Raw genomic sequence first — 25,108 nt, forward strand, 5'->3', positions numbered from 1 at the left:
AGGATTTGGACAGATACAGAACGTGGGGCACTATGGTTTGATCATAATTGTTCCGAATATGTGGGTTTGCGGGCAGAGGTAGTTTCCCAGACGCATGAGTGACAAAATATCCCTGTGGGTATCTAATGGGGCAAGCTGAGATGATGTTCTGTTAGACTGGTGGAGCAGGGCCAAGGAGAGACTGTCGCTGGTCTGTCTGGGTGCCTTTCACATCCAAGACAAGGCAGTGGGAGGGGGGTATGCCGAATAAACCCTCACTTGTCCCGGGAAATGGTACTATCGAGATCTGGCAGAGGGGAAAACCCCAAACCATACAGTCCCCTCCAAACAAACCTCTGAGTGTGGAACATGCATGTACTGTCTGATTTACGACTGTTTTATGTCTTTCTGACTACAATTAGGCCTGATCCACTGTTATAACACACAAACATGAGTAAGCACATTCACATTCATTCATACACATGTCCCTCACAAAACAGCTCATGATGAATCTGTCAGATCCTTGGGTGACTGCGTCATTGAGGAAAGCTGCAGACGCGTCCTTCTTTGTGTGGTCAAATCTACACGCTAAAAGATAATGAGTCTATTGCTGGAGCCTCTCCCATGATGTGTGGTTTTTGTGTGTGACGGATCACCACCTCAGGGTGCCTCTGGGAAATCTCCTCCAGGGGTGGGAGGAGCCTCGACATTCCTGAGTAGTCCTCAGCACTCAGCTGCGACAAGGAGAGAGAGAGAGGAGAGACAAAGAGACAAAGAGAGCGAGAAAGAGAGACATCAAAACAAAATACCACATAATATACAGTATGACCACATCCACATAGTAGCATACTAGTAGCAGTATCAGTAGTATCAATGATAAAGCCTGCTGCCTGAACGTACGTATGTACGTACGTGCGTACGTACATGCGTGTACCGATGACGGTCCTGAGAGCAGGGTGCCCACCAGGCCCATTCCCATGCTGAGGGTCTGGGTCTCCACTGGCCCCTCAACACCCCTGACCTGGTCCAGACCCACACAGGCCCTCTGCAGCATAGCCACGGTGAACTCCACCACCTGGGAGAGGACAGACAACACACCTGAGATACAAGACAGACAGACAGACACCTGCTTGTACAAACCACACATTTCCTACCACTAGGTGTCTACTAAATAGTGCCATTACATCCTCCCTCAGACTTAAAACATAAAACTTTTTTTTTAAGTTCTCAGCAAAAAAACCTGGCTGAGGGCGGTAGAGATAAGACAGCTAAAAATACTGCTTATCAAACAAACTGAGACCAGTTTATCAGAGACGTTTCCTAACATGAGCGTGAATGGTTTACCTCAGGAAAAATGGCACAGTGTTAGCCCTGGGTCTTTTACCTCATCAGAGATAGACACTGCTATTCTTAGAGCTCTTAAAGTATTAGTCAACATGCCCTCATTCCTTAATAAAGAGGCCCAGATGACCAGTGTTCTGTAAAGCCCTGATGCTGAGGGAGAGGACAGAGACGCTTAAAGGTGAACTACGCAGAAATCACTCTGCCATCCCTGGTTGCTAAAATTCTAATAGTTAGCCTAATTTCAGTTTATGTAACAAAGCAAGCAAGGATTGTGTAGATAATCATTGTACCATCTAAACCACTGTGAAATATATTTCCCATAACTAAAAATATTGTATTTTCAGCTGTTTGAAGCTGGTGTACAAAACTGAAAGTAAAAGACGCAAAAACTTAAGAACGGGAAGTATCGAAATATCACACATAGAACAGATATACCGCTTCTTAGACTTGCTTTCAATGAGAATGAAAGATCTATAACTGTGATTTTGGTCAGGTTGCCCAAAAAGTTACATATTGTAGCTTTAAAGTAAAAGTTTTATAAACGCTAATCAGAAAACTACAAGTAATGAGGTGGTGAACTGACTTAAGAACAGAAGTGATGGGAGACTGAAGCTTCATGAAACCTGTAGTGGGTGGAGATGAATAGTTATGCAGTGAAAAGAAAATACTATATTGGTCAACTATTGGCATCCGACATGGTCCAATCTTGAACAAGAGTAAGGTCCTTAAGGTTAGCTGTGGGGTGTATAACAGTCGTTATCTGGGTTGGCTTGCGCAGCAGTAGAGTATGAGGGAGACCTTCACACATGACAGCCAGCACCTGCAGTAGAGCCAACTTCTGACCCCGCCCTGTGACTTTCCCTAACAGATGCTGCTCCAGCTGCAGTATTGTCATGGCTGACGTGTCCACTTCCTGTTCCTCTTCAGCCCAGCAAGTCAGGGCATGGCAGGGAAATGAGCATCCATAGTTACAGACCAACACCACCTGGGCAACGCAGCAGGACAATAAAGACTAATGGCCAAAGCCATAGGCTGCCTCTCTGTGTCTGTGTGTGGTACAGTAGCTACCTGCAGCAGCTCCAGGAAGAAGTCTCCAGGCAGGTCACTGTCCTTCATCTCAGCCAGCAGCTGGGCCAGACACTGCTCCCCAGACACCTTCTCATACAGAGCATCATCCTCATTACTGAGACATGCAAGGTAGAGGAGAGGAGGGGAGAGATATGTGAACGGAGACACTTCGAACGTGTTTGAACAGTTTATAGTTTTGTCTTTCCACCCCTCCTTGGAGTAATCCATGATATGACATGATTGGATAGGTGAATGTGTGGTTTCCACTACATTAGTTTAATCAATCCCATTCATATCAGATCAGTGATTACCCCTAAAGGAAGGGAAGCATTGGGGACCAGTTATTGTGTGATGTTGAATACCAGTCACCTGACTGTCTCTGAGGGGGTAAGCTGTGCCCATCTCTCACTGCCAGGTGTGAAGTGGAACCCAGAGGCCAACCTGCCCATCACTCTGTCCAGGGCACACAGCTGCTTTAGGGTTGACAGGGACATAGGAGGCTCAGTGGCCCAAGTACCAGAGCAGGATCTCCTGACAGGGGGCGCTGTGGAGCACACATCATACAGGGAAAAGTTAGAAACTATTCAAAAAGCAGAGACCAATCCATGACAAGATACAGGTGAAACCATTGTTACATTGCTGAAGTGACCATCACAAATAGGGCTTGTTGAGAAATAGAAAGCTATATAGTAATAGCCAGATACAGAAATACTCAGCAGTAGAAGCATTACAACAGAGAACTGACGGTAGGTGGGAAGCGTTATTTTTGGTGAAGCAGTACAGATCAAAGAGAACAGGAATCACCTCTCCCAGAGCCTTCAGCAAATGGGCAGATGGGCTGTTCCACACCACACAGATCTGAGAGAGAGAGATGGAGGGAGAGAGTGATACAGTAGATCTCACCGTATCTCATGGTTGAGTTAATCGTCCGTGTTCCACTCACCTTAAACACATCCTCCACACAGCGCGTCAGCTCCCATTCCTCTACTGTGTCCTGGGTTTGACCGTCTCCTAACAAATACAGACATACTCAGTACCTGGAGCCTAACGGGAGCAGACATTAGAAATAGTGAACAAGAATTTCACTAGTAAAAATAAAAAATATTGATAGTAACTGGGGCAGGAATTAAATCAAATGTAGATACTTATTGAATATTCAAAACAGAAAGAGACTATCTCATAGGGTAGAAGTGTCATGTGTTAAGCAGCTCAGTGAGGAGCCTTTTGATGATGCAGCTCTGCTGTGTCTGTTTCCGATCTATCTGTCAAAGCAGCAGCCCGCCCACAGGTCTGTAAACAGCAGGGCGAGATCCATATTCAATTAGCCCCACTTTATTGAGTGCTGCTCAAGCAACACCACAATTTACAAACACAGGTATGGGCACCCACACACACGTACACACACAAACGCACACACACACACGGGCACACACATTCACAGACACGTACGCACGAGCACACACACCAAGCATCATTTTCAGGGCATTGATCGGCAGACTAATTAAAAGCCAGTTGTTAGGTTCTAAATAAACAGAGTAAAAACTAAACGGACAACTAGGAAAAGCTCAAACCAAGTTCATTCACCCACTGGGTCAAACAGCTGAAAAGACAAAGACATATTTACACAAGCACTGGTATTTAAAGCACTGTACTCCTGAGTGGCACAGTGGTCTAAGGCACTGCATCGCAGTGCTAACTGTGCCACTAGAGATCCTGGTTCGAATCCAGGCTCTGTCGCCGCCGGCCGCGACCGGGAGACTCATGGGCGGCGCACAAGTCGTCCAGGGTAGGGGAGGGAATGGCCGGCAGGGATGTAGCTCAGTTGATAGAGCATGGCGTTTGCAACGCCAGGGTTGTGGGTTCGATTCCCACAGGGGGCCAGTATAAAAAAAATATGTATTCACTAACTGTAAGTCGCTCTGGATAAGAGCGTCTGCTAAATGACTAAAATGTAAATGTTAAATCTTCCTCCTATGCTGAGTCTCCTCCTTACACATCTGGACAGCCAATACATCTATGTTGCTAGACAGAAAGTTAAGTGATACGGGTAATAAACTGTTCCTTCTCCCTTCATGTGACCTGACCTCGGCCCACATTCCTCACTAATCCACAGCTATCCACCTTTATCAGTGACCGCAACCATGCGATTGCCTTTTCCCTTACTTAGTAACATTCCAAGCCCCTGGCTCATATCCAACCTCCATTGACCCCACCATATACATTCCTCCTACATATAACCATTAACTTCTGGTGTAGCAAGTATTTCAAATTACAACACAACAACTGAAACCAGACTGTGGCCCTTCTCCTCTCCATAGGACACCTAATTCTAACAATAACATGTTCTGACAGAATGTAAACTTTCTGCATTCCCCTCTCTCCCTCAGTAACATGAATAAGGATATTTTCATTTTTAAAGTTTATAAATCAGAACCCATCACAGTGGAGTCTTTATCTGCAGCAGTGTCAATTCCCCTAATGCACAGAGCAAATTATTTTTATAGAAAAAGGAAATGGTAAGCAGCTGAAATCACCCCTTCACGCTATCAACAGTGGTGGTTATTTTTCAGTTATATAGCCTACACATTTTTTAATTTTTAACAAACTAACATAGGTAACTGATTACACTGAACAAAAATATAAAACGCAACATGCAACAACTTCAACGATTTTACTAAGTTACAGTTCATAAGAAAATCAGTAAATTGAAATAAATTCATTATGCCCTAATCTATGGATTTCACATGACTGGGAATACAGATATGCATCTGTTGGTCACAGAAACATTAAAAAAAAGAAGGTAGGGGCGTGGATTAGAAAAACAGTCAGTATGTGGTGTGACCATTTGCCTCATGCAGCACGACACATCTCCTTCGCATAGAGTTGATCAGGCTGTTGATTGTGGCCTGTGGAACGTTGTCCCACTCCTTCAATTGCTGTGCGAAGTTGCTGGATATTGGCGGGAACTGGAACACGCTGTGGTACACGTCGATCGAGAGCATCCCAAACATGCTCAATGGGTGACATATGTCTTGTGAGTATGCAGGCCAGAAGAACTGGGACATTTTCAGCTTCCAGGAATTGTGTACAGATCCTTGCGACATGGGGCTGTGCATTATCATGCTGAAACATGAGGTGATGGCAGCGGATGAATGGCACGATAATGTGCCTCAGGGACCTCATCACGGTATCTCTGTGCATTCAAATTGCCATCGATAAAATGCAATTGTGTTCGTTGTCCATAGCTTATGCCTGCCCATACCATACCCCCACCGCCACCATGGGGCACTCTGTTCACAACGTTGTCATCAGCAAATCACTCGCCCACACGACGCTATCTGCCCGGTACAGTTGAAACCGGGATTCATCTGTGAAGAGCACACTTATCCAGCGTGCCAGTGGCCATCAAAGGTGAGCATTTGCCCTCTGAAGTCGCCAAAATGTTGACAGTTTGCGCAGAAATTATTTGATTATGAAAACCCACAGTTTCATCAGCTGTCCAGATGGCCGGTCTCAGACGATCCCGCAGGTGAAGAAGCCAGAGGTGGAGGTCCTGGGCTGGTGTGGTTGCACGTGGTCTGCGGTGGTGAGGCCGTTCGGATGTACTGACAAATTCTCTAAAACGACATTGAAAGCGACTTATGGTAGAGAAATTAACATAAAATTATCTGGCAACAGTTCTGGTGGACATTTGCGCAGTCAGCAAGCCAATTGCAGGCTCCCACAAAACTTGAGACATCTGTGGCATTGTGTTGTGTGACAAAACTGCAGATTTTAGAGTGATTTTTATTGTCCCCAGCATAAGGTGCACCTGTGTAATGATGATCATGCTTTTTAATCAGCTTCGTGAAATGCCACACTTGTGAAGTGGCTGGATTATCTTGGCAAAGGAGAAATGCTCACTAACAGGGATGTAAACATATTTGTGAACACATTTTGAAATAAATATGCTTTTTGTGCGTCTGGAACATTTCTGGGATCTTTTATTTCAGGTCATGAAACATGGGACCAACAATTTACATGTTGTGTTTATATTTTTGTTCAGTGTAGTATTTTGTTCTCTCAGAGAAACTCCAGCACAGCTTGCAATACGTACATATCCCAACCAGAAGCAATGGATTTCAGGCAACATCCGCACTAAGCTAAAGGCTAGAGCTGCCGCTTTCAAGGAGCGGGACACTAACCCGGACGCTTGTAAGAAATCACACTGCGCCCTCCGACGGACCATCAAACAGGCAAAGCGTCAATACAGGTCTAAGATCGAATCCTACTACACTGGCTATGACGCTCGTCGGATGTGGCAGGGCTTGCAAACTATCACGGATTACAAAGGGAAACCCAGCAGCGAGCTGCCCAGGACACGTACTCAGAACATGCGCTGACCAGCTGGCAAGTGTCTTCACTGACATTTTCAACCTCTTCCTGACACTGTTTGTAATACTACATGACCAAAGGTATGTGGACACCTGCTCGGCGAACATCTCATTCCAAAATCATGGGCATTAATATGGAGTTGGTCCCCCCCTTTGCAGCTATAACAGCCTCCACTCTTCTGGGAAGGCTTTCCACTAGATGTTCGAACATTGCTGCGTGGACTTGCTTCCATTCAGCCACAAGAGCATTAGTGAGGTCGGGCACTGATATTGGGCAATTAGGCCTGGCTCGCAGCCGTTCCAATTCATCCCAAAGGTGTTCGATGGGGTTGAGGTCCAGGCTCTGTGCAGGCCAGACAAGTTCTTCCACACCGATCTCGACAAACAATTTCTGTATGGACTTCGCTTTATGCACAGGGGCATTGTCATGCTGAAACAAGAAAGGGCCTTCCCCAAACTGTTGCCACAAAGTTGGAAGCACAGAATAGTCTAGAATGTAATTGTATGCTGTAGGATTAAGATCTCCCTCCACTGGAACTCAGGGGCCTAGCCCGAACCATTAAAAACAGCCCCAGACCACTATATTTACAGTTGGCACTATACATTGGGGCAGGTAGCGTTCTCCTGGCATTTGCCAAACCCAGATTCGTCCGTCGGACTGCCAGATGGTGAAGCGTGATTCATCACTCCAGAGAACGTGTTTCCACTGCTCCAGAGTCCAATGGTGGTGAGCTTTACACCACTCCAGCCGACGCTTGGCATTGCGAATGTTGATCTTAGGCTAGTGTGCGGCTGCTCGGCCATGGAAACCTATTTCATGATGCTCCAGACAAACAGTTCTTGTGCCAAGGTTGCTTCCAGAGGCAGTTTGGACCTCGGTAGTGAGTGTTGCAACCGAGGACTGACCATTTTTATGCGCCACGCGCTTCAGCACTCGCCGGTCTCATTCTGTGAGCTTGTGTGGCCTACCACTTTGCAGCTGAGCCGTTGTTTCTCCTAGACATTTCCACTTCACAATAACAACACTTACAGCTGACCGGGGCAGCTCTAGCAGGGCAGAAATTTGATGAACTGACTTGTTTGGAAAGGTGGCATCCTATGACAGTGCCACGTTGAAAGTCACTGAGCTCTTCAGTAAGGCCATTCTACTGCCAATATTTGTCTATGGAGATTGCATGGCTGTGTGCTCGATTTTATACACCTGTCAGCAACGGGTGTGGCTGAAATAGCCGAATCCACTAATTTGAAGGGGTGTCCACATACTTTTGTATATATATAGTACCTACATGTTTCAAGCAGACCACCATAGTCCCTGTGCCCAAGAACACCAAGATAATAGATCCACAGATGACGCAATCTCTAATGCACTCCACACTGCCCTTTCCCACTTGGACAAATGGAACACCTAACTGAGAATGTTGTTCATTGACTAAAGCTCAGCGTTCAACACCATAGTGCCCTCCAAGTCATCACTAAGCTAAGGACCCTGGGACTGAACACCTCCCTCTGCAATTTGACTAACCTGTCATCCGGCCACAGCAGTGGAGGGAGCTGAAGAGGGGATGAGCAGATATTGCTGGGTAAACTCTAGACGGTCCTGCACCATTGTGAGAGCCGCCCTGGTGGCCACACGCTGGAACTTCTGAGCTGTCAGCTTGTCTCTGAAGTGCAGGAGCTCCATAATCTGACTATTAGGTGAGAATATTATTACCAGACTGAACCTAGACACTACTATGACTTTTATGCCAGTATCTATAGCAAGTTCAATTTCCAGAAATCTTTTAAAACATGACAGGTTTACCTGGGGGCAAACCTGGCTGTAGTAACTGTGTGGAGATAGACACTGCTGAGGGCAGGCTGCTAGGATCCTGGCTACACCATCACATTTCCTCCAGTCAGACTCTCCTCCTGTTAGAGAGGGATGGAACAAACAGTGAACCTGCATTATCATAAAACAGGTAAGAATGACACTTATTGATAATTCAACACAAATGATAATGCCTAAGATTGGTAGAGATGTTTCTCTCCCTGCTCTATCTTAAGCACTTGATATTTCAGATCTTCTAAATGTCTCCAGCTCACCTGCGCCCCCTCCAGAATGGTGCTCACCACAGACTGGACTGCATCAGCCTCTCAGACAGCAGCTGCCCACACAGACGCCTCAGCCATGGGGGAGCCTGGCTCAGAGGGTTTCTACTGGCATCACTAGCACCAGGGCCTGGAGGGGCCTGCAGGAAGAGAGAGACATGATGTACATGACCAGAACAGAACAGACAGACACAGCACCATATACAAATACACATATGGAAACAAAACACGATGATACGTAATGGTGTACAGACACTTCACTGCATTGTGCTCTACGTGTTTAGGACCTCCTTGGAGCATAAGAAACTCTGATGATGATTGGCTGATAAACTTTTCCCAGAAGGCTTCGGAGAGCCTGCCCGCAGTTCTTGCGTTCCACATCGCTGAGCTCCTACGTTTTTACAAGAGATCATATGAATTCAGTCAGTGATGACAAGAAGATAGGTCATCATCAGCCTCCTTGTTCTTCTGTCTGCTTAACCCTTTAAAGCCCATATATGTAACATTGTCTTTAAACACCTGGTAAAGTGGCTGTACGTGATCAATACATAAATCTTAAAGAAGAGATCCCAATAAACACTTGACTTCATATGGCAAATAGGCAAAATGTGGGCATTTGTTTGTTTCTAATTTTGCTAAAACAACGGAGTCTATTCAATCTTCATGATATCTAGGACTAGGTATAATAACATCCATATTCAACATGAAAAGGTCTGAACAGTGAATTACCTTCTCATCCTTACTGGTGCATTTCTCAGGGTGGTGTGGGCGATATCCCAGCTGGCATAGTGCTGCCATGACGTCTCCCAGGTTGCGTGTGAAGACCATGGTGGCCAGGGATGACAGCACAGACAGCTCCAGCAGAACAGTGGTGGTGGTCAGGAGACGGCGCTCAGGGACAATGGCCACATCATGACGCAGCAACACCTCCACCATCGCCCCAAACGCTGACCTGCGCCCCAGGGGCACCCCCACCCCCGGGGCCAGGTAAGGGCAGAGGCCCAGAGAAACAACAAACTGAAGAGCTGCACCAAGTGTCTTCTGTTGGGCCACGCTCAGTACGTCAGGGTACCACACACCATGGCCTCTGGAGGGGACACAGGGGGTCAGTGAGCAGACACACAACGTTACACCCAGACAAATTGTTTTTGTTAAGGAGGACAGGATTCAATTTGAGGCTCTGCAGGTTTTTTTTTTACCAAGCTAACTAGTTACAGCTCTTTTTCTTCTGACATGGATCAAATGAAATGTAGCGTTGGGCTAGACAGCTTTCCCTTATTCATGTGGCTTAGCTAGCTAACACTGTACACAGACATGATAATGATGAACGTCTTTAGCTAACGTTAAATCACACTGAATATTAACTTACCTCCGAGAGGTTTAGTGAGGACACTAAGTGCAGGCAGTATGGCTGAAGTCATATTTATGTTTTATCTTGCTAAAGCAGAGGTCCTGTACAGTTTTTATTTCAAGACCCGATACTCTTTTGTAGCCATGCTGCTAAAAACAAGTCGCCGAAATTATACGTTTTCATGTGGGTAGCTCAGGAGTGGATCCGATTGGTTATAATTTAATAGATCTGAAAACATAAGAAAGGGATAAAGAATTGGCGGACGCCTACAAGCAATTCCAGCCATAACGTATATTGATCAGTGACTTCAACTGCGCTCATTCTCAAATCTTTATTATAAGAATCTCAATAATACATTGTTGGCTAATGTAATAATGCAAGGCTGTGTGTTGCTTTGTTTAGCCTATTTAATAACCTTAGTATATATTATTTAGTATATAGATTTATCCACTTTTAATCCTAAATTAAACCACTTTGTCTACTGATCAAGTGGCTTATTGGTCAAGCATAAGGAAGATCTGTCATTCTTGAATTTGTAGGCTGGCCTAAATAAAGCAAGATGGGCAGATATTTCATTAGCAATCTTTATTAAGAAAACAACAATACAATTCCATAAATTATGCTACATTTCTATAAATCACCCACGTACAATTGTCAAAATCAAAACTGATGAATAGCCTAATCAAACGATTATTATAGCAGATGTCTGAAAATTCGAATATTTACCATTTCCAATTTTAACAGAGGCAGCTATCTAAAATGTTTGATTATGGTGATGGCACAACAGGAACAGAAGAACAAAAGTCACCAAAATTCATAGATAAATAAATAGTTTGAGAACATAGTTTAATAAATAGTTAGTCTCTGAAACCCAGACCTATGAGCAACAGCCGGAACATTGGTACATTGTGGGAGGAAACCCGTCTGTTTAGACGAGACTAATAAATAGTTAATAGATCATCAAATAAATACAACCTTGCAACACAAATACTACATTAATTTATCTAAGAGTGTCATGTAAAAATCCATGTATTCTCGATAGCTTACAATCCATAAGCATAGTGTTATACTTTCAATAACTTAAGTGCATTTTAAAACAAACACAACAAAATGTGAAACATGTCACTACAGTTTGTCTAAAGAAATTCCTCTATGAGAGGCACTTAATATGTCCTGGCCTTAACGCAAGTGCAGGCAATGGGCACTTTGACAAAGTCTGATGTGAATGAGTATTTTTCTGGGTTGTTCGGGCATACGGTCTTTATCAAAACCATCTGGGATTGCACTATCGGCACAGAGTTATATCCATAATCTTCGTATTCGGCGCTGTGATGTCCGGGCCCTTTGACGATGATACATCCCTTGCATAGACATTCAGCAACAACAATCTTCTCAGGGAATCGTCCCTCCGTGATATTGATACTGTGAGAAAAGTGACATTCCAATTATCCAAATAGCCAATTAATCTATTAATAATGCTATACAAAAATGTATTTCCTAGCCATATGGCATGCACATTGACACAAATTATGTTATTGTCCGACTGAGAATATTACGGCTACATGGGTATAATTGTAGCCTCGCGTACGAACCATCCTGATCTCGGAGCTCACGTTCTTTGCTCACATTCTGTGTCGCGAAACAGAATGTGAGCTCGCGAGATCAGGATGGTTCGTACGAGGCTATAAAACTGTTAGACCTATCCAGAAAGTATTTACTTGGAGTAGAAAGAGATGCCTTACCTGTACCGCCAGGGGGAGACTGAACGGTTGTTGTAGTCTACTGACTGTGAATGAAGCACAGCAGGGCAGGTCTTCTTCGTACCCAGCTTGTGATACTGTGTTTCATCAATATGACCGTCTGTCAGGTACCGGTTTCGGCGCAAGATCTTAAGAGCTCCATCCTCCAGTTCTTCTGCACTGAAGCATCCCTTATGCTTGTGTGCCTCTGATGCCCAAGTCAATTTAGCAATAAAAATACCAAGTAAAAGTAGAGTCTGCAAAGGATTGAAATAAATTAATAAAAACGAACATAACTACATTTAGAAATTACCATTTGAATAAGGCCAATCCAAAATGATGGATAAAAATGTAACCCAACATTAATTCAGGTGTAGCTACATTTCATCCAATCAGGGCAGTCAATCTCTCACGTACCTGCATAATCTTGAATAGACCTGGCATTTTCAAATATCAAATATATATTTGTTAGTAGAGGAGCCCAGGTGCTTATGCTCTGTTTGTGCCATAATGCCAGTGATCCTTCAATTTATAGGCAAGTCTACTTACTACCTGCTTGGGGAAATCCGTATGTAGGAGGAAATGGAAATCACTATATTCAGTTCCCTGCTTCCTCTTTCCTACAGTGAGTGTCCCCACTGTCAGGACTTGGCTTGTGTTTACATCAGCATTACATCACCTGTTATTACATTAATCCATATGAGCTTGTGTACACACATACATACTCATCCATATTGATTTGATTATCTGCTATAATCAATATACTGACCATAGGCCTACTATCAGACAGCCTGCATCCCTTGACAGACAGTAATCTTACTGATGTTTTCATAGTCAAGACAGAAGCTAGGAATTATGAAGATATGTAACAAAACTGTTCATTTATACACACACTGATAAAACGGATCAAATCTGCATCCAACAATAAATGTAGCATAATTTTGGCCTATCCTACTACACCTTCTCATGGGTTTCTACCAATAATAAATGTAACCACATACTGTATGCAAAAAAATTAAAGGGGGAAAAAACTGTAAATATATTTGCTCATGTTAAATTCAGCATGATAAACGGAGCATGATGATTGATGAATTCTCATTACAGTATATTTACGTAGCTGCTTCACTAGACAACCTCATCAGCCTTCCTACAAGGTGAACACTTTCTCCTGCAGCCTGGATCTTCCCACTCTAATGCAATCAATGGTTTTATCACAATAGCCTCATCTCTCCCTGCCCATCTAAACTGTCTGAGCCCTACCCTTACTGAACAAGGAGATGCCACGATTCCCGTAAGTATTTTTCATGTGTTTTTCCTGATTGAAACCTTTCCAACAGAGTTGGTTCTAGAAATACAAGTCAGTTACAAAGAAAGCAGATAAGGCGTTTGTACAGCAGTGAGAACTGGGCATACCAGTAAGTATACATTATAATGACAAACATTATCAGGCGAGATTGTCAAAATGACAGGTATCCTCACCATCAAGCCAATAAACAGGCAAAGATAAATCTGGAAAGGACTCCACATGGTTTCAGTAAACATGCTTCATTATAAATAGGTATTGTTCTTTGTGATATAGTAGAAGTTCCCTCTATCTGTAAGCTAATGAGCAGGCAGTGTATGGGACTTTTAGTATGCAGAATAATCACACTGTATGCAGATAGACTACTAGAGCATGTGTTCTAATACATTCTGGTCATGATGAAACGGACCCTAGACTATCAGTCTGCTTACTGATTAACATGTCTGAGAGATACAAATTCACATCTGCCACTCTGAAGAGGCTCAGTGAAAACTGAGATGAGGAGTCCAATAAGGGCAAGTACCATGAACTTTCCAATGATCAAATCCCTGCCCCGAAGAACAAACATGTTAACTCAATAGGACTTGTACCATTGAACAGTCTTCTACATGGAATCACATTTGCCTACAGTCTCATTTCCAGAGTAATTGCCTGAATCCTCAGCCCAGCCATTGACTGCCAATGGAAAAGCACCAAATGTCATTGGTTAATCAGAATGCATCTGTGATGTCCTTGCCCCACCCAAGCAAGCATAATGTGTCCTGACCATTAGCATTCATAAGATCCGCAGTAATCATGAGAAACCCTAGTTTTTCAAATTATATTTAGTAGTGAAAATGTACATAAACATGCAATACATTGCACTTCATCTCTTGTGAGGAACAATAGAAAACAAGTGATTGATGGATCCATTTATCAAATTCATGTAGGATTGTGGAGAAGGAAGAGACACAACAGATGGTTTCTCTTTATCAAAATAGTTTATTTAGAAGCCTTTTGTCACAAAAGCAAGACACACTCCTTATTCTCCGGTGTCCCCAATCCATCTCTCATACTCTGTCAACTAAAAATGTGGGACAAATAAAACACAGTAAATTACTTGAGAAGAGCTAGAGATTCTTTTGGTAGATTAAAAAAAGCAATACTTCACATCACTATCAATTTGTTCTCTACAATCATACACTTGAAAAAAATGGGTGCTTGTCAAATGCTCACTATTATTGTACACGGTATGTAAAATGAACACTAAGAGAACACAACGCACAGACCTAGAACAGGAGAAGTCATTGGTTAAGACACGACCACCATGAAAAAGAGGTCCTGTGAGCATGTTTCTCATTCTGAATGAATACAGATGAATGTTTGTACAGAGAACCAGTTGGGAGACTAGAGGCAGTTTCCAGGATCTTCAGAACTGAACAAATGGGGCAAGACCAGCACTCGACCCCACAAAAAAAAAATCTAAGACATGAGAGAGATAAGAGACAGTAAAAGGGGCAGACAGAGAGAAACAGAGTGTGGATCAAAAGTATATAAATTCACCTTATCAATGAGACACAATGGGAAGATTGTTCCTTCTCACTAAATAGACAAGAGCGAGCAACAGTGACACCCTGCTACTACTTTTGTTCAGCACTGTAAAATATATTTTAGACAACCTCTCTCTGAGGGCAAACAAGCAGAAATGTTTTGGTGGCCATTTTGTTCAGGAACAATTACACAATGGCCTTTACATTTTGGGAAAGACACCTTTTTTTTTACATTTCCAGAGAACGCTAGGCTTCTTGACAGGTATTGGTGACTTATGTCCCTTGATGCTTGATGTTGCCTGGGCGACTTGGGTAGACAGGCGGGCGGGCAGGGTGAGGGTTATTTCCCTGGGATCTTGGCCCTCTTGCGGGCGATGGCATCCTCCACAGCTTTGAGCTGTTTCAGCAGCTCCTCACGGCGGGACAGTGTGCTGCTGGGCTTGCCAGAGCCTGAGCCTGGGCCGCCTGGGGGCTGCTTGCCTGAGCCCGAGGACAACCCCCCTGGACCTTTCCCAGACGACTTGGGTGGTGGGGACAGCGGACGTTTTCTAAAGAGATAAATTACATGTTTGGGTTTAATGCCACATGCCTATGACAATTTACAACGGTTATCATGTGGATAAATGTACCTGGATAGAGAGGATACGTGTAGATGTATAAATAGTGACATCATGGTCACATGCCCTGTGTATTATTGGTGTATATCATATACTTCTGGGGCTTCCATTTTTGTGACTTGTTCCACATTCAAAACAAAGGCTTGTGGTTACTCTAACATCCTAAAATGACATCACTACTGCAGTGGTGAAGGGCAGCACCAACAAAGAGGTGGTAGGTTGTGGTTGTGTGTGTAGTCTTGGATGAGAAGCAGCACAGAGGGCACCTACCTTTCTCCCGGTGGTGGCATGGGGCGAGGGCCCTGGCCTCTGGGCCGGTCCATTCTAGGAGAGAGTGGGGGCCGTCCAGGCATCCTCCTGTCACCACGACCTGCAGGACATTGACGGGAAGTTGATTACATACAGCAGGGAAGTGTGGCCTCAGATGAATGACTAGGTTCAACACAGACAGCTTGTCTCGGTCAGTCTAATCTAGTGTGGCTGTGTAGCATATAAGAAGAACAGATAATGCAGCCTACTGCAAGGTTTCTCTGGTAGTTGGATTTCCACATTTGGTATACCAAACCACATCTTTGTGTGTGTGTGTGTGAGTTCCTTGGGAAGAACACATTATTCATGTCAGACTAAGGCGTTTTCTGGACAGTTTGAGGCCCTCACCTCTCTCAGGAGACAATGCTATCCTCTTGCTGAGTGGAGAGGTAGGCCTGTCCTTGTCTGAAGGCATGTATCGCTTCCTGTTACCCCGCTCTGCCTGCTGCTACAGAGTGAGAGAGAGAGACATTGTTAGTCAGACAGTTCACAAGCAAAAATGCAAAATGCAGTACATTAAAATGAGATAAAATCACATTTGCTCAATGTTCAATGGTGGCATTCAAATAATGTGTGTATATACACAGTCTACCCAGAGAAAATATCAGCGATACCAAAAGTATGGTATACAGAGGCTTGATATTACTACATCTAGTTATTCAGTCTGACTGATAAGAGCATGAGGAAGTCAGACACTTATTACATTGACTGTTCAAACTGTCCTTCCCCAAAGATACTCAGACCTCTAAACCCTGTAATGACATTAGTGTCACTCATATCTAAATTAGTGTTGTCACGATACCAGTATCGTGATACTACAATGCCAGATTGTCCTTGGCAAAAAAAGAAAACATGAAGCAGAGTGAACTCTGTGGTCATTTAAAACCTACTTTTGTAAAATATTGTGTGCTATAGCTTGCAAAATAAATAAATGTGACTCTGGGTGGCAACATAAGGCAGTTTTTTTCCAACATTAGGACCATTTCCCTCGATACTAGTATCGTGACAACACTAATCTACATATTCTTACGAGTAATTCAGAGACTCATCACTCACAACCCAGTCTATCTGGGTTGAGGTGAGAGCAGTTTACTTTCAACAGTAAATCCAGCAGTAGTCACCTTGTTGAGAAGCGTGAGTTTGATGTCTTTGTGCTGGCCGTAGCCTCCAGGGGGTCCCATGGGGGGACCGTGGGGTGGGTGCATGGGGTGGCCGCCAGGCCCGTGTCCCCTGCTGCCAGGCCCAGACCTGGGCATGGAGCCGTGGGTGTTTCTGTGAGGGAGGCCTGAGGGATCCATCTTCCTCCGGTCCTCTCTGGGGGGATGGGGCTCATCTTTCTTAGTGGGCTTCCCTGTGGAGAGCAGACAGTATACATCACTAACATACAACCCATAGAACCACTAAATGCTGTCATTCTGTGATGACACGTCAACCACAATACAATCCAGAGTGAATCGCAGAGTCTATGACAAAAGCCTAGCTGCTACCTTTGTCCTTGTTGGGACCCCTGTCCCGTGGCGGGCCCCTCTCCTTGCGGGCGTGGGGCTGTCCGGGGGTGGGGGAGCAGGAACTGGCTGATGACACAGGGCTGGCCAGGTCAGCGTACATGTCATCTGAGTCAGCGCTCCTCACAGAGCTGCTGCTGGAGGAGGCCGAGGACACACTGCTCACACTCAGAGACCTACACAGGGACCACACAGGACACAGGGAGAGACTCAGTGCTGTGTCACAAAAACCTGTACACACACTAACTCATACTAAAGGAAATATTGTCCGAATATTGATATTTGTAGTGGGGGAAAATGTTTATTTAAGGATGACAAATTATGATTAAAACACACAAGAACAGAAGGTAGTGAATGAGTGGGTGGTGGGGCAAAATGGGGGTTAAGATGAATCACAGTTAAGATGAAAGAAGAGAGGGGCAGATGTACAGGCCAGGGTAATATAGATGGCAGATAAAAATTGACATAGTACCTGGATTTTCTAGGTAGTTGACCAGTGGATAAATAGCAAAGAAAAACAAGAAGAGAGAAGGGATTCAATAAAATGTCAGTTTCAAAGTGGTACCTGCATCAAATCAAATGTTATTTGTCACATGCGCCGAATACAACAGGTGTAGACCTTACCGTGAAATGCTTACTTACAAGCCCTTAACCAACAATGCAGTTCAAGAAATGGAGCTAAAAAAATATTTACTAACTAAACTAACGTAAAATAAAAAATAAAGTAACACAATAAAATAACAATAACGAGGCTATATACAGGGGGTACCGGCACCGAGTCAATAAATCATTTCTGAGGCAAAATACTCTAAATTGTCAGCTTTTAAAGCAGTGTAGTGAAAGTTAGTGGAAGTGGGATCGGTTCTTCCTACCTGGACTTCTTGGATCCAGAGCGTGAGATGGAGACAGAGGAGGAGCGGGATCTGGACCGAGAGCTGGAACCAGAGTAACTACTGCCACTCACACTGCCACTGACTGTCCGCCTGCAACAGGGGAATAGAGAGAGAGAGGGGAGAGAGAAAGATGCACATATTTCAGTGAACGAAGAGATCATCATAATTTTAATAGTAGATTGTACATCACAGTAACAACTAATCAGTCCAATTGCATACTTGGCAAGGCGTTATAGGTCACATTCATTAACTGAAAACAAACTGTTGTCCCTGCAGTGGAGTAGAGTGGTGCATCACAGATTAAGGGAGATTTCCCTCAGAGCAGGAACAATAACTGTGTTCATATGACGCCACTAACATCAAGTCACGTCGTGACTGACTACACAAGTTCACCTGAGAAGAAAACCTAGGAAATAGCCTACAACAGTCTTCAACCTACTCCTCTTGCAAAGGGAACCTCCCAGCGGCACATTAATCTCTGAGTGACAGAATATTTTGTTAAAATTAATGAGTAGTGCCAGGTTGTGGCTGAGCTGTGTGATAAATTACATGGTTTTAATGTGATCTAAACACCCATTGAAATAACGTAATTTCTTGACAGCCGTTAAGATGCACACACATCCATCTTGTACCCGTCTTACTTATCACCATTTCTTAGAACGATGGGCATAAACATCAGAAGTTAATAGAATGCGCAAATATCTTTACTTTACTACTTTTCACGCCAGCCCTCCATGTTTCAATCACATCAACACTCTAAAAAGAGATTGAAAGAAAAGCATTCATACATTATTCAAAATGTATCCATGGTATGAAATTACGTAATGGTTAATGTTCCACTAAATAAAAGGTGTCAAGGAAAAGTGTCAAATCTTAGCTCCATTAACTATGAATCATTTCTGAACAAAATGACTTACATAAACATGCAGTCAAGTCAATAAATTAACATTTTACAGGGGAGCACAATGAGTCTTTAGAGCTGCAGGACCCCCGGTTAACAGGTTTTACATTAGATTTTCCACAGGGAGAACCACGCCACCCACACAGCGTGAGCCTAGTGCATTCTACCCATGCAGGCAGAGAAACCACAGCCAGTGGCTCGCCCCCTCGCTGTCCTTTCCTACCCTTTTACTGTCCTTCCCCTTCCCCTGACCACAGCACCAGACCTGGGTTCTTCCCCATGCAGGCCCAGACATGGCCATCAGCTGACCCAGAGACAGAGGATAGTTATTTCACCAACACACAGTCCTGCTGATGCAAATCTACCTGCCATACAAAGTGGCATTGTGAGCTGAGGGATACTTGTCGTGCAAGTTCAATAAAAAACCCACACACTCACAAATACGCCCGGTATTAGGCCTACCTGTGACATACTGCCTGAAAATAAGGATAACACCTTAATTTACAAAATATTCAAATGCGATCCGGTGAAGTCTCTAGTTAGTGTAGAGTTCACTGCAATAAGCTAGTAATAAAAAATACAAACTCCTTGATTTGTGGCCATATTTTGAACAATCATTGAACCTTGGTATTAGGGATGGGCACGGTTAATTGAACAAGTGTTCGATTACTTGAGTGAGTGTTCATTTAAAAAAATTAAATAATTGTAGGCCTATTTTAACAATGAAAAAGCTTTGTCTAAATTAAATTTAAATTATCCTTGTGACATTGTTAGCTGCAAGGATGTACCATGACACTTGAAATTCTTAATTTAATAAAACACAATTTAGCTTTTATAACAGTGCGTTGAGCTACTGCTGCGCATTTAGCCCTCCAGTCTGCCCTGACATCGGTACACTTCAAAATATTAATAGCAATTATAGGCGCGCAACAAGACCTGAAACAGATCAATGCAAAACACTCACCAGAAAACCTTTTTGTAACAGAATATCGGTGAAAATCAGACTTCTCTTTCACTTTTGCTGTTAGCCAAAACTAGCGGGGAAATGCAGTCTGTCCGCTGTTTACCTCTGCCATGTGTTTTTGCGTCATTTTGATTGGTCAAGAGCATTTTATTTGTGTGCAGCATTTCGACTATCCAAATATACAAACAAATGTCATGATATCATTTGAATAGTAAAATCATTTCAAATGCCCATCCCTACTTGGTATATCATTGGATAACCTTGATCTCTCAGGTTGGCTCTGTTAATATGTGACAGAGGAACTTGTGATAGACGGATGGCCATCTCTGACCAGTAGAAGTGTGTACTTCTGTCCTACCTCCTGGGTGGGTTGTGCTGCTGCCTCTCCTTCCGTCGGCCCTCCCGCAGGTTGAGGGGTTTGCTTCCCTCCCGAGGCGGCATGGGTCGGCCTCCCTCCCGAGGCGGCATGGGTCGGCCCCCCTCCCGAGGCGGCATGGGTCGGCCCCCCTCCCGAGGCGGCATGGGTCGGCCCCCCTCCCGAGGCGGCATGGGTCGGCCCCCCTCCCGAGGCGGCATGGGTCGGCCCCCTCCCGAGGCGGCATGGGTCGGCCCCCCTCCCGAGGCGGCATGGGTCGGCCCCCTCCCGAGGCGGCATGGGTCGGCCCCCTTCCCGAGGAGGCATGGGTCGGCCCCCCTCCCGAGGCGGCATGGGTCGGCCCCCCTCCCGAGGCGGCATGGGTCGGCCCCCTCCCGAGGCGGCATGGGTCGGCCCCCTCCCGAGGCGGCATGGGTCGGCCCCCCTCCCGAGGCGGCATGGGTCGGCCCCCCTCCCGAGGCGGCATGGGTCGGCCCCCCTCCCGAGGCGGCATGGGTCGGCCTCCCTCCCGAGGCGGCATGGGTCGGCCTCCCTCGTGGGGGTTGGCGGGCTTGCCCCCCTCCGGGGTGGGTTTGGGGGGTTTCCCAGGCTGGCCTGGCAGTGGTGGGCTGGGAGCCTTCCTGGGGGGAGCCTTCTCCCTACGAGGAGGGGGAGGTGTACCAGGCTTCAATGGGACGCTTGAGGATAAGAGTGCATTGCTTTGTTGTTTGGTGTGCAGCATTCACACGTCATACTAATGAGGGCAAAACCCATGCTTTGTTCAAGAGACTGATTGACTATAGACTAATACCAGAAGCATGCTAGCTACACGTCTAAGGTGAACAATATAGCATGTAAATTAAATGCAAACTACCCTATTATTATGTAAGACTTTGAAGTATTAATATTGACTCAGTACCTATTGACTCATGAGCCATGAAAGGAAAAGTACAAATTATCTGTGTGAGTTGTGTATGATGAATATACAGCATGTCTATGGATGAATGGGTATGGCTGTACCCTTTCGGCCCTAGGGCTGGTGGGTCCTCGACTTTATCCTTGGCGTTCCTCTGTGCTGAAGGGGTCGGCGATGGAGACGATGAGAACGATCTGGACCTGCAGTGAGATAAACAGAAGCCCAAGATTAATACAACCCTAAGTCATCTCTGTCAGCTATCTTATGGGAGACCATAGGTTATTAAAGGTTACCATATACTCAGTGAATGAGTGTCCTATTCAACAGACAGTGTTAGGTGGTGGTGTGCGTGGACAGACAGACAGGAAGGCAGAGTGTGTGACGGACCTGGAGCGGCTGCCGCTGAAGGAGCTGCGCTGGGATGAGTGGCTGGAGTACGAGCTGAAGGACGAGGAGCCTGAGCGAGACCGAGAGCGGGATGAACCGGAGCCTGTGTAGGAGGAAGAGCGGGACGAAGACCTGTAGAACAGAACCCACACTTAACCTCACTCTTTCACACACACACACACACAAACACCTAGCACTCAAGTAGATTGAAATACTGCAGAAAATAGGTGTTGATGTAAGGCAGAGTACCAAAGTAGATGTAAGGCTGAATTGAAAGCTACCTAGATGAGTTGGACAGTGAGACAGAGGATCCAGAAGGCCGGTGTCGCCGGCGGCCCCGCGGTGGTGACCCAGACATGCCCGGAAGTCTCCTGGGGGATTTGGACCGGCGCCAGGGGTCCTTCCACTCATCTGGCCGCTTGGACATGGGCATCAGCTCCTTTTTGGAAGGCGGTTCCATCATCGGCAGACTGGGAAGAGGGGGAGAGAGAGGAAATAGGGGCAATCAAATTAATCACACGTTTTGCAATAAAGCATCACAAATGAAAGACTGAAATCATGGACAAAAGGCAAATGATGAATGAGGACATTTTGATTCCATTCACTGTTTTCATTCCTTCCTTTACACGCTATTCAGTGACAGGTGTTTTTGTTTGAAGAGCTGTGGTATGAGCAGGACAACATTGTGTGTACCTGGAACCAGTTCATGTTCCTGACAGAGTATGACATACTTGCACGACAGCCCTCCAGTTATTCCCAGGTAAGAGAAACCGAGACACTGATTTACAACATGATGTGTCACAACATTCATGGAGGACATGAGCTGGTCATGATCTAAAAAAACATTCACCACAAATTCAAAAAGTTCTGCACAAAAGACTGTTCCTTGCCACACCTATTTGCGGGTTATACATGCTGAGCCCGCTCCCTGACAGGTCGTCATTGTAAATAAGAATTTGTTCTTAATTGATTTACCAGTATGAATAAGACCCCTTGACTTTTTCCACATTTTGTTACGTTAGACTTATTCTAAAATTGATTAAATTGTTTTTTTTTACCCTCATCAATCTACACACAATACCCCACAATGACAAAGCAAAAACAGTTTTTTTTTTTTATACATATATATTTTAAAAAAATACGGAAATATCACATTTACTTAAGTATTCAGACCCTTTCCTCAGCACTTTGTCGAAGCACCTTTGGCAGCGATTACAGCCTCGAGTCTTCTAGTGTATGACGCTACAAGCTTGGTGCACATGTATTTGGAGAGTTTCTCCCATTCTTCTCTGCAGATCCTCTCAAGCTCTGTCAGGTTGGATGGGGAGCGGTGCTGCACAGCTATGTCAAATCTCTCCAGAGATGTTCGATCAGGCTCAAGTCTGGGCTCTGGCTGGGCCACTCAAGAACATTCAGAGACTTGTCCCGAAGCCACTCCTGCGTTGTCTTGGCTGTGTGCTTAGGGTCGTTGTCCTGTAGGAAGGTGAACCTTCGCCCCAGTCTGAGGTCCTGAGCGCTCTGGAGCAGGTTTTCATCAAGGACCTCTCTGTACTTTGCTCCGTTCATCTTTGCCTCGATCGTGACTAGTCTCCCAGTCCCTGAAAAACATCCCCACAGCATTATGCTGCCACCACCACGCTTCACCGTAGGGATGGTGCCAGGTTTCCTCCAGACGTGACGCTTGGCATTCAGGCTAAAGAGTTCAATCTTGGTTTCATCAGACCAGAGAATCTTGTTTCTCATGGTCTGAGAGACTCTCAGACTCTCAGGTGCATTTTGTCAAACTCCAAGCGGGCTGTCATGTGCCTTTTACTGAGGAATGGCTTCCATCTGGCCACTCTACCATAAAGGCCTGATTGGTGGAGTGCTGCACCGATGGTTGTCCTTCTGGAAGGTTCTCCCGATCTCAACATTTTTTTTTCTCATTTTGTCTGTCATAGTTGACGTGTACCTATGATGACAATTACAGGCCTCTCTCATCTTTTTAAGTGGGAGAACTTGCACAATTGGTGGCTGACTAAATACTTTTTTTCCCTACTGTACAACATCTGTAAGGTCCCTCAGTCAAGTCTTTAATTTCAAGCACAGATTCAACTACAAAGACCCGGGAGCTTTTCAAAAGCCTCATAAAGAAGGACAGTGATTGGTAACAATAACAAATTAGAAATTGAATACATCTTTAAGCATGATTAAGTTAATCATTATGCTGTGGATTATGTATTAAACCAGCTCTGTTAACTTAGCGCCCCAACTGAGACAGCACAGCAAGGTTACATCATGGTAATCTTTCCCAAACATCAGTGGCCATTGGGGGGGTGCACAGCTCAGCTAAACTTCCAAGCTGAGCCAACTGATGGAAGGAAGTACTTAAGGAGGAAGTATTGCACTTGAGACTATGACACAACACTGAGGGAAAACAAATACGTCTATACTCTGTGGGCGTCTCAGTGCATGCAACCTGATATTAGTCACTGCTCAGTGAAAACTGAGTATGTGACAGCGACACTACTATAAATATTAAGCCGGGCGTACACTACACGATTTGGCCCTGATTTAGCTGTCCCAGACAAGTTAAGATCGGAGACAAAATCCTCAAACCAGTGAAGGGACTGATGCCTTATTTACATAGAGAGACACCTCAGTGGGTTTTCTGAGTGGAGCTAGCCGCTGCACGGAACATGGCCACTCTCAATGAGACACTGCACAGAACATGGCCACTCTCAATGAGACACTGCACAGAACATGGCCACTCTCAATGAGACACTGCACAGAACATGGCCACTCTCAATGAGACACTGCACAGAACATGGCCACTCTCAATGAGACACTGCACAGAACATGGCCACTCTCAATGAGACACTGCACAGAACAAGGCCACTCTCAATGAGACACTGCACAGAACATGGCCACTCTCAACAAAGACACTGCACAGAACATGGCCACTCTCAATGAGACACTGCACGGAACATGGCCACTCTCAACGAGACACTGCACAGAACATGGCCACTCTCAACGAGACACTGCACAGAACATGGCCACTCAATGAGACACTGCACAGAACATGGCCACTCTCAATGAGACACTGCACAGAACATGGCCACTCTCAATGAGACACTGCACAGAACATGGCCACTCTCAATGAGACACTGCACAGAACATGGCCACTCTCAATGAGACACTGCAGAGAACATGGCCACTCAATGAGACACTGCAGAGAACATGGCCACTCAATGAGACACTGCAGAGAACATGGCCACTCAATGAGACACTGCAGAGAACATGGCCACTCAATGAGACACTGCACAGAACATGGCCACTCTCAATGAGACACTGCAGAGAACATGGCCACTCTCAATGAGACACTGCACAGAACATGGCCACTCTCAATGAGACACTCATAATAATAAATAATAATTACAGATACTGCATGTCTGACATGGACAGGATGGGAAAGTTGCATCACGTTTCGTCTGCAAAACTCCTCCCT

The 25,108-nt window shown here is 45.0% G+C and overlaps 3 protein-coding genes across 4 annotated transcripts in view; all 3 read right to left on the reverse strand.

Annotated features, from left to right (window-relative positions):
• Nucleotides 1-362: 362 nt before the first annotated feature.
• LOC121576685 (transport and Golgi organization protein 6 homolog) lies at nucleotides 363-9,230 on the reverse strand. Of its 2 annotated transcripts, XM_041890041.2 has the most exons (10): nucleotides 9,107-9,230; nucleotides 8,847-8,992; nucleotides 8,566-8,672; nucleotides 8,287-8,452; nucleotides 3,335-3,402; nucleotides 3,196-3,249; nucleotides 2,761-2,935; nucleotides 2,392-2,506; nucleotides 892-1,054; nucleotides 363-713 (listed from the first exon to the last, which is right to left on the reverse strand). In XM_041890041.2, exons 7-10 carry the CDS (start codon nucleotides 2,883-2,885, stop codon nucleotides 703-705), a joined length of 414 nt encoding a protein of 137 aa, XP_041745975.1. In that variant the 5' UTR covers nucleotides 2,886-2,935; nucleotides 3,196-3,249; nucleotides 3,335-3,402; nucleotides 8,287-8,452; nucleotides 8,566-8,672; nucleotides 8,847-8,992; nucleotides 9,107-9,230; the 3' UTR covers nucleotides 363-702. The 2 variants fall into 2 exon arrangements, with proteins under 2 accessions (XP_041745975.1, XP_041745976.1); XM_041890042.2 differs by having other exon boundaries at nucleotides 904-1,054; nucleotides 8,847-9,230.
• Nucleotides 9,231-10,817: 1,587 nt separating this feature from the next.
• On the reverse strand, nucleotides 10,818-12,386 carry il17c (interleukin 17c). The gene is made up of 3 exons (XM_041891046.1): nucleotides 12,360-12,386; nucleotides 11,946-12,199; nucleotides 10,818-11,625 (listed from the first exon to the last, which is right to left on the reverse strand). Exons 1-3 carry the CDS (start codon nucleotides 12,384-12,386, stop codon nucleotides 11,367-11,369), a joined length of 540 nt encoding a protein of 179 aa, XP_041746980.1. The 3' UTR covers nucleotides 10,818-11,366.
• A 1,817-nt stretch (nucleotides 12,387-14,203) lies between these two features.
• The window catches only part of zc3h18 (zinc finger CCCH-type containing 18), a 41,204-nt gene continuing 30,299 nt past the window's right edge, over nucleotides 14,204-25,108 (reverse strand). Inside the window, exons 10-21 of the mRNA XM_041890043.2 lie at nucleotides 21,903-22,091; nucleotides 21,622-21,753; nucleotides 21,339-21,434; nucleotides 20,868-21,016; nucleotides 20,322-20,412; nucleotides 18,078-18,188; nucleotides 17,678-17,686; nucleotides 17,188-17,381; nucleotides 16,822-17,051; nucleotides 16,049-16,148; nucleotides 15,662-15,761; nucleotides 14,204-15,322 (exon numbers count right to left, since the gene is read on the reverse strand). Of these exons, the coding sequence (XP_041745977.1) occupies nucleotides 15,115-15,322; nucleotides 15,662-15,761; nucleotides 16,049-16,148; nucleotides 16,822-17,051; nucleotides 17,188-17,381; nucleotides 17,678-17,686; nucleotides 18,078-18,188; nucleotides 20,322-20,412; nucleotides 20,868-21,016; nucleotides 21,339-21,434; nucleotides 21,622-21,753; nucleotides 21,903-22,091 (1,609 nt within the window). The 3' untranslated portion in view covers nucleotides 14,204-15,114. The remainder of the gene's footprint in view (nucleotides 15,323-15,661; nucleotides 15,762-16,048; nucleotides 16,149-16,821; nucleotides 17,052-17,187; nucleotides 17,382-17,677; nucleotides 17,687-18,077; nucleotides 18,189-20,321; nucleotides 20,413-20,867; nucleotides 21,017-21,338; nucleotides 21,435-21,621; nucleotides 21,754-21,902; nucleotides 22,092-25,108) is intronic.

This window comes from Coregonus clupeaformis, chromosome 29 (assembly GCF_020615455.1).
Source record: "Coregonus clupeaformis isolate EN_2021a chromosome 29, ASM2061545v1, whole genome shotgun sequence".
NCBI classification, from domain to species: domain Eukaryota; kingdom Metazoa; phylum Chordata; class Actinopteri; order Salmoniformes; family Salmonidae; genus Coregonus; species Coregonus clupeaformis.

What these genes read in the sequence shown, in the direction of transcription:
- LOC121576685 (XM_041890041.2), bottom strand. Translation starts at nt 2,885, where the DNA reads ATGTCCCTGTCAACCCTAAAGCAGCTGTGTGCCCTGGACAGAGTGATG. An exon ending in ACCCCCTCAGAGACAGTCAG is followed by an intron (nt 2,507 to 2,760) that starts GTGACTGGTATT and finishes TGCATGTCTCAG; the next exon opens with TAATGAGGATGATGCTCTGT. An exon ending in TCTTCCTGGAGCTGCTGCAG is followed by an intron (nt 1,055 to 2,391) that starts GTAGCTACTGTA and finishes GTCCTCTCCCAG; the next exon opens with GTGGTGGAGTTCACCGTGGC.
- il17c (XM_041891046.1), bottom strand. Translation starts at nt 12,386, where the DNA reads ATGCCAGGTCTATTCAAGATTATGCAG. An exon ending in GTCTATTCAAGATTATGCAG is followed by an intron (nt 12,200 to 12,359) that starts GTACGTGAGAGA and finishes AATCCTTTGCAG; the next exon opens with ACTCTACTTTTACTTGGTAT. An exon ending in GTCTCCCCCTGGCGGTACAG is followed by an intron (nt 11,626 to 11,945) that starts GTAAGGCATCTC and finishes CTTTTCTCACAG; the next exon opens with TATCAATATCACGGAGGGAC.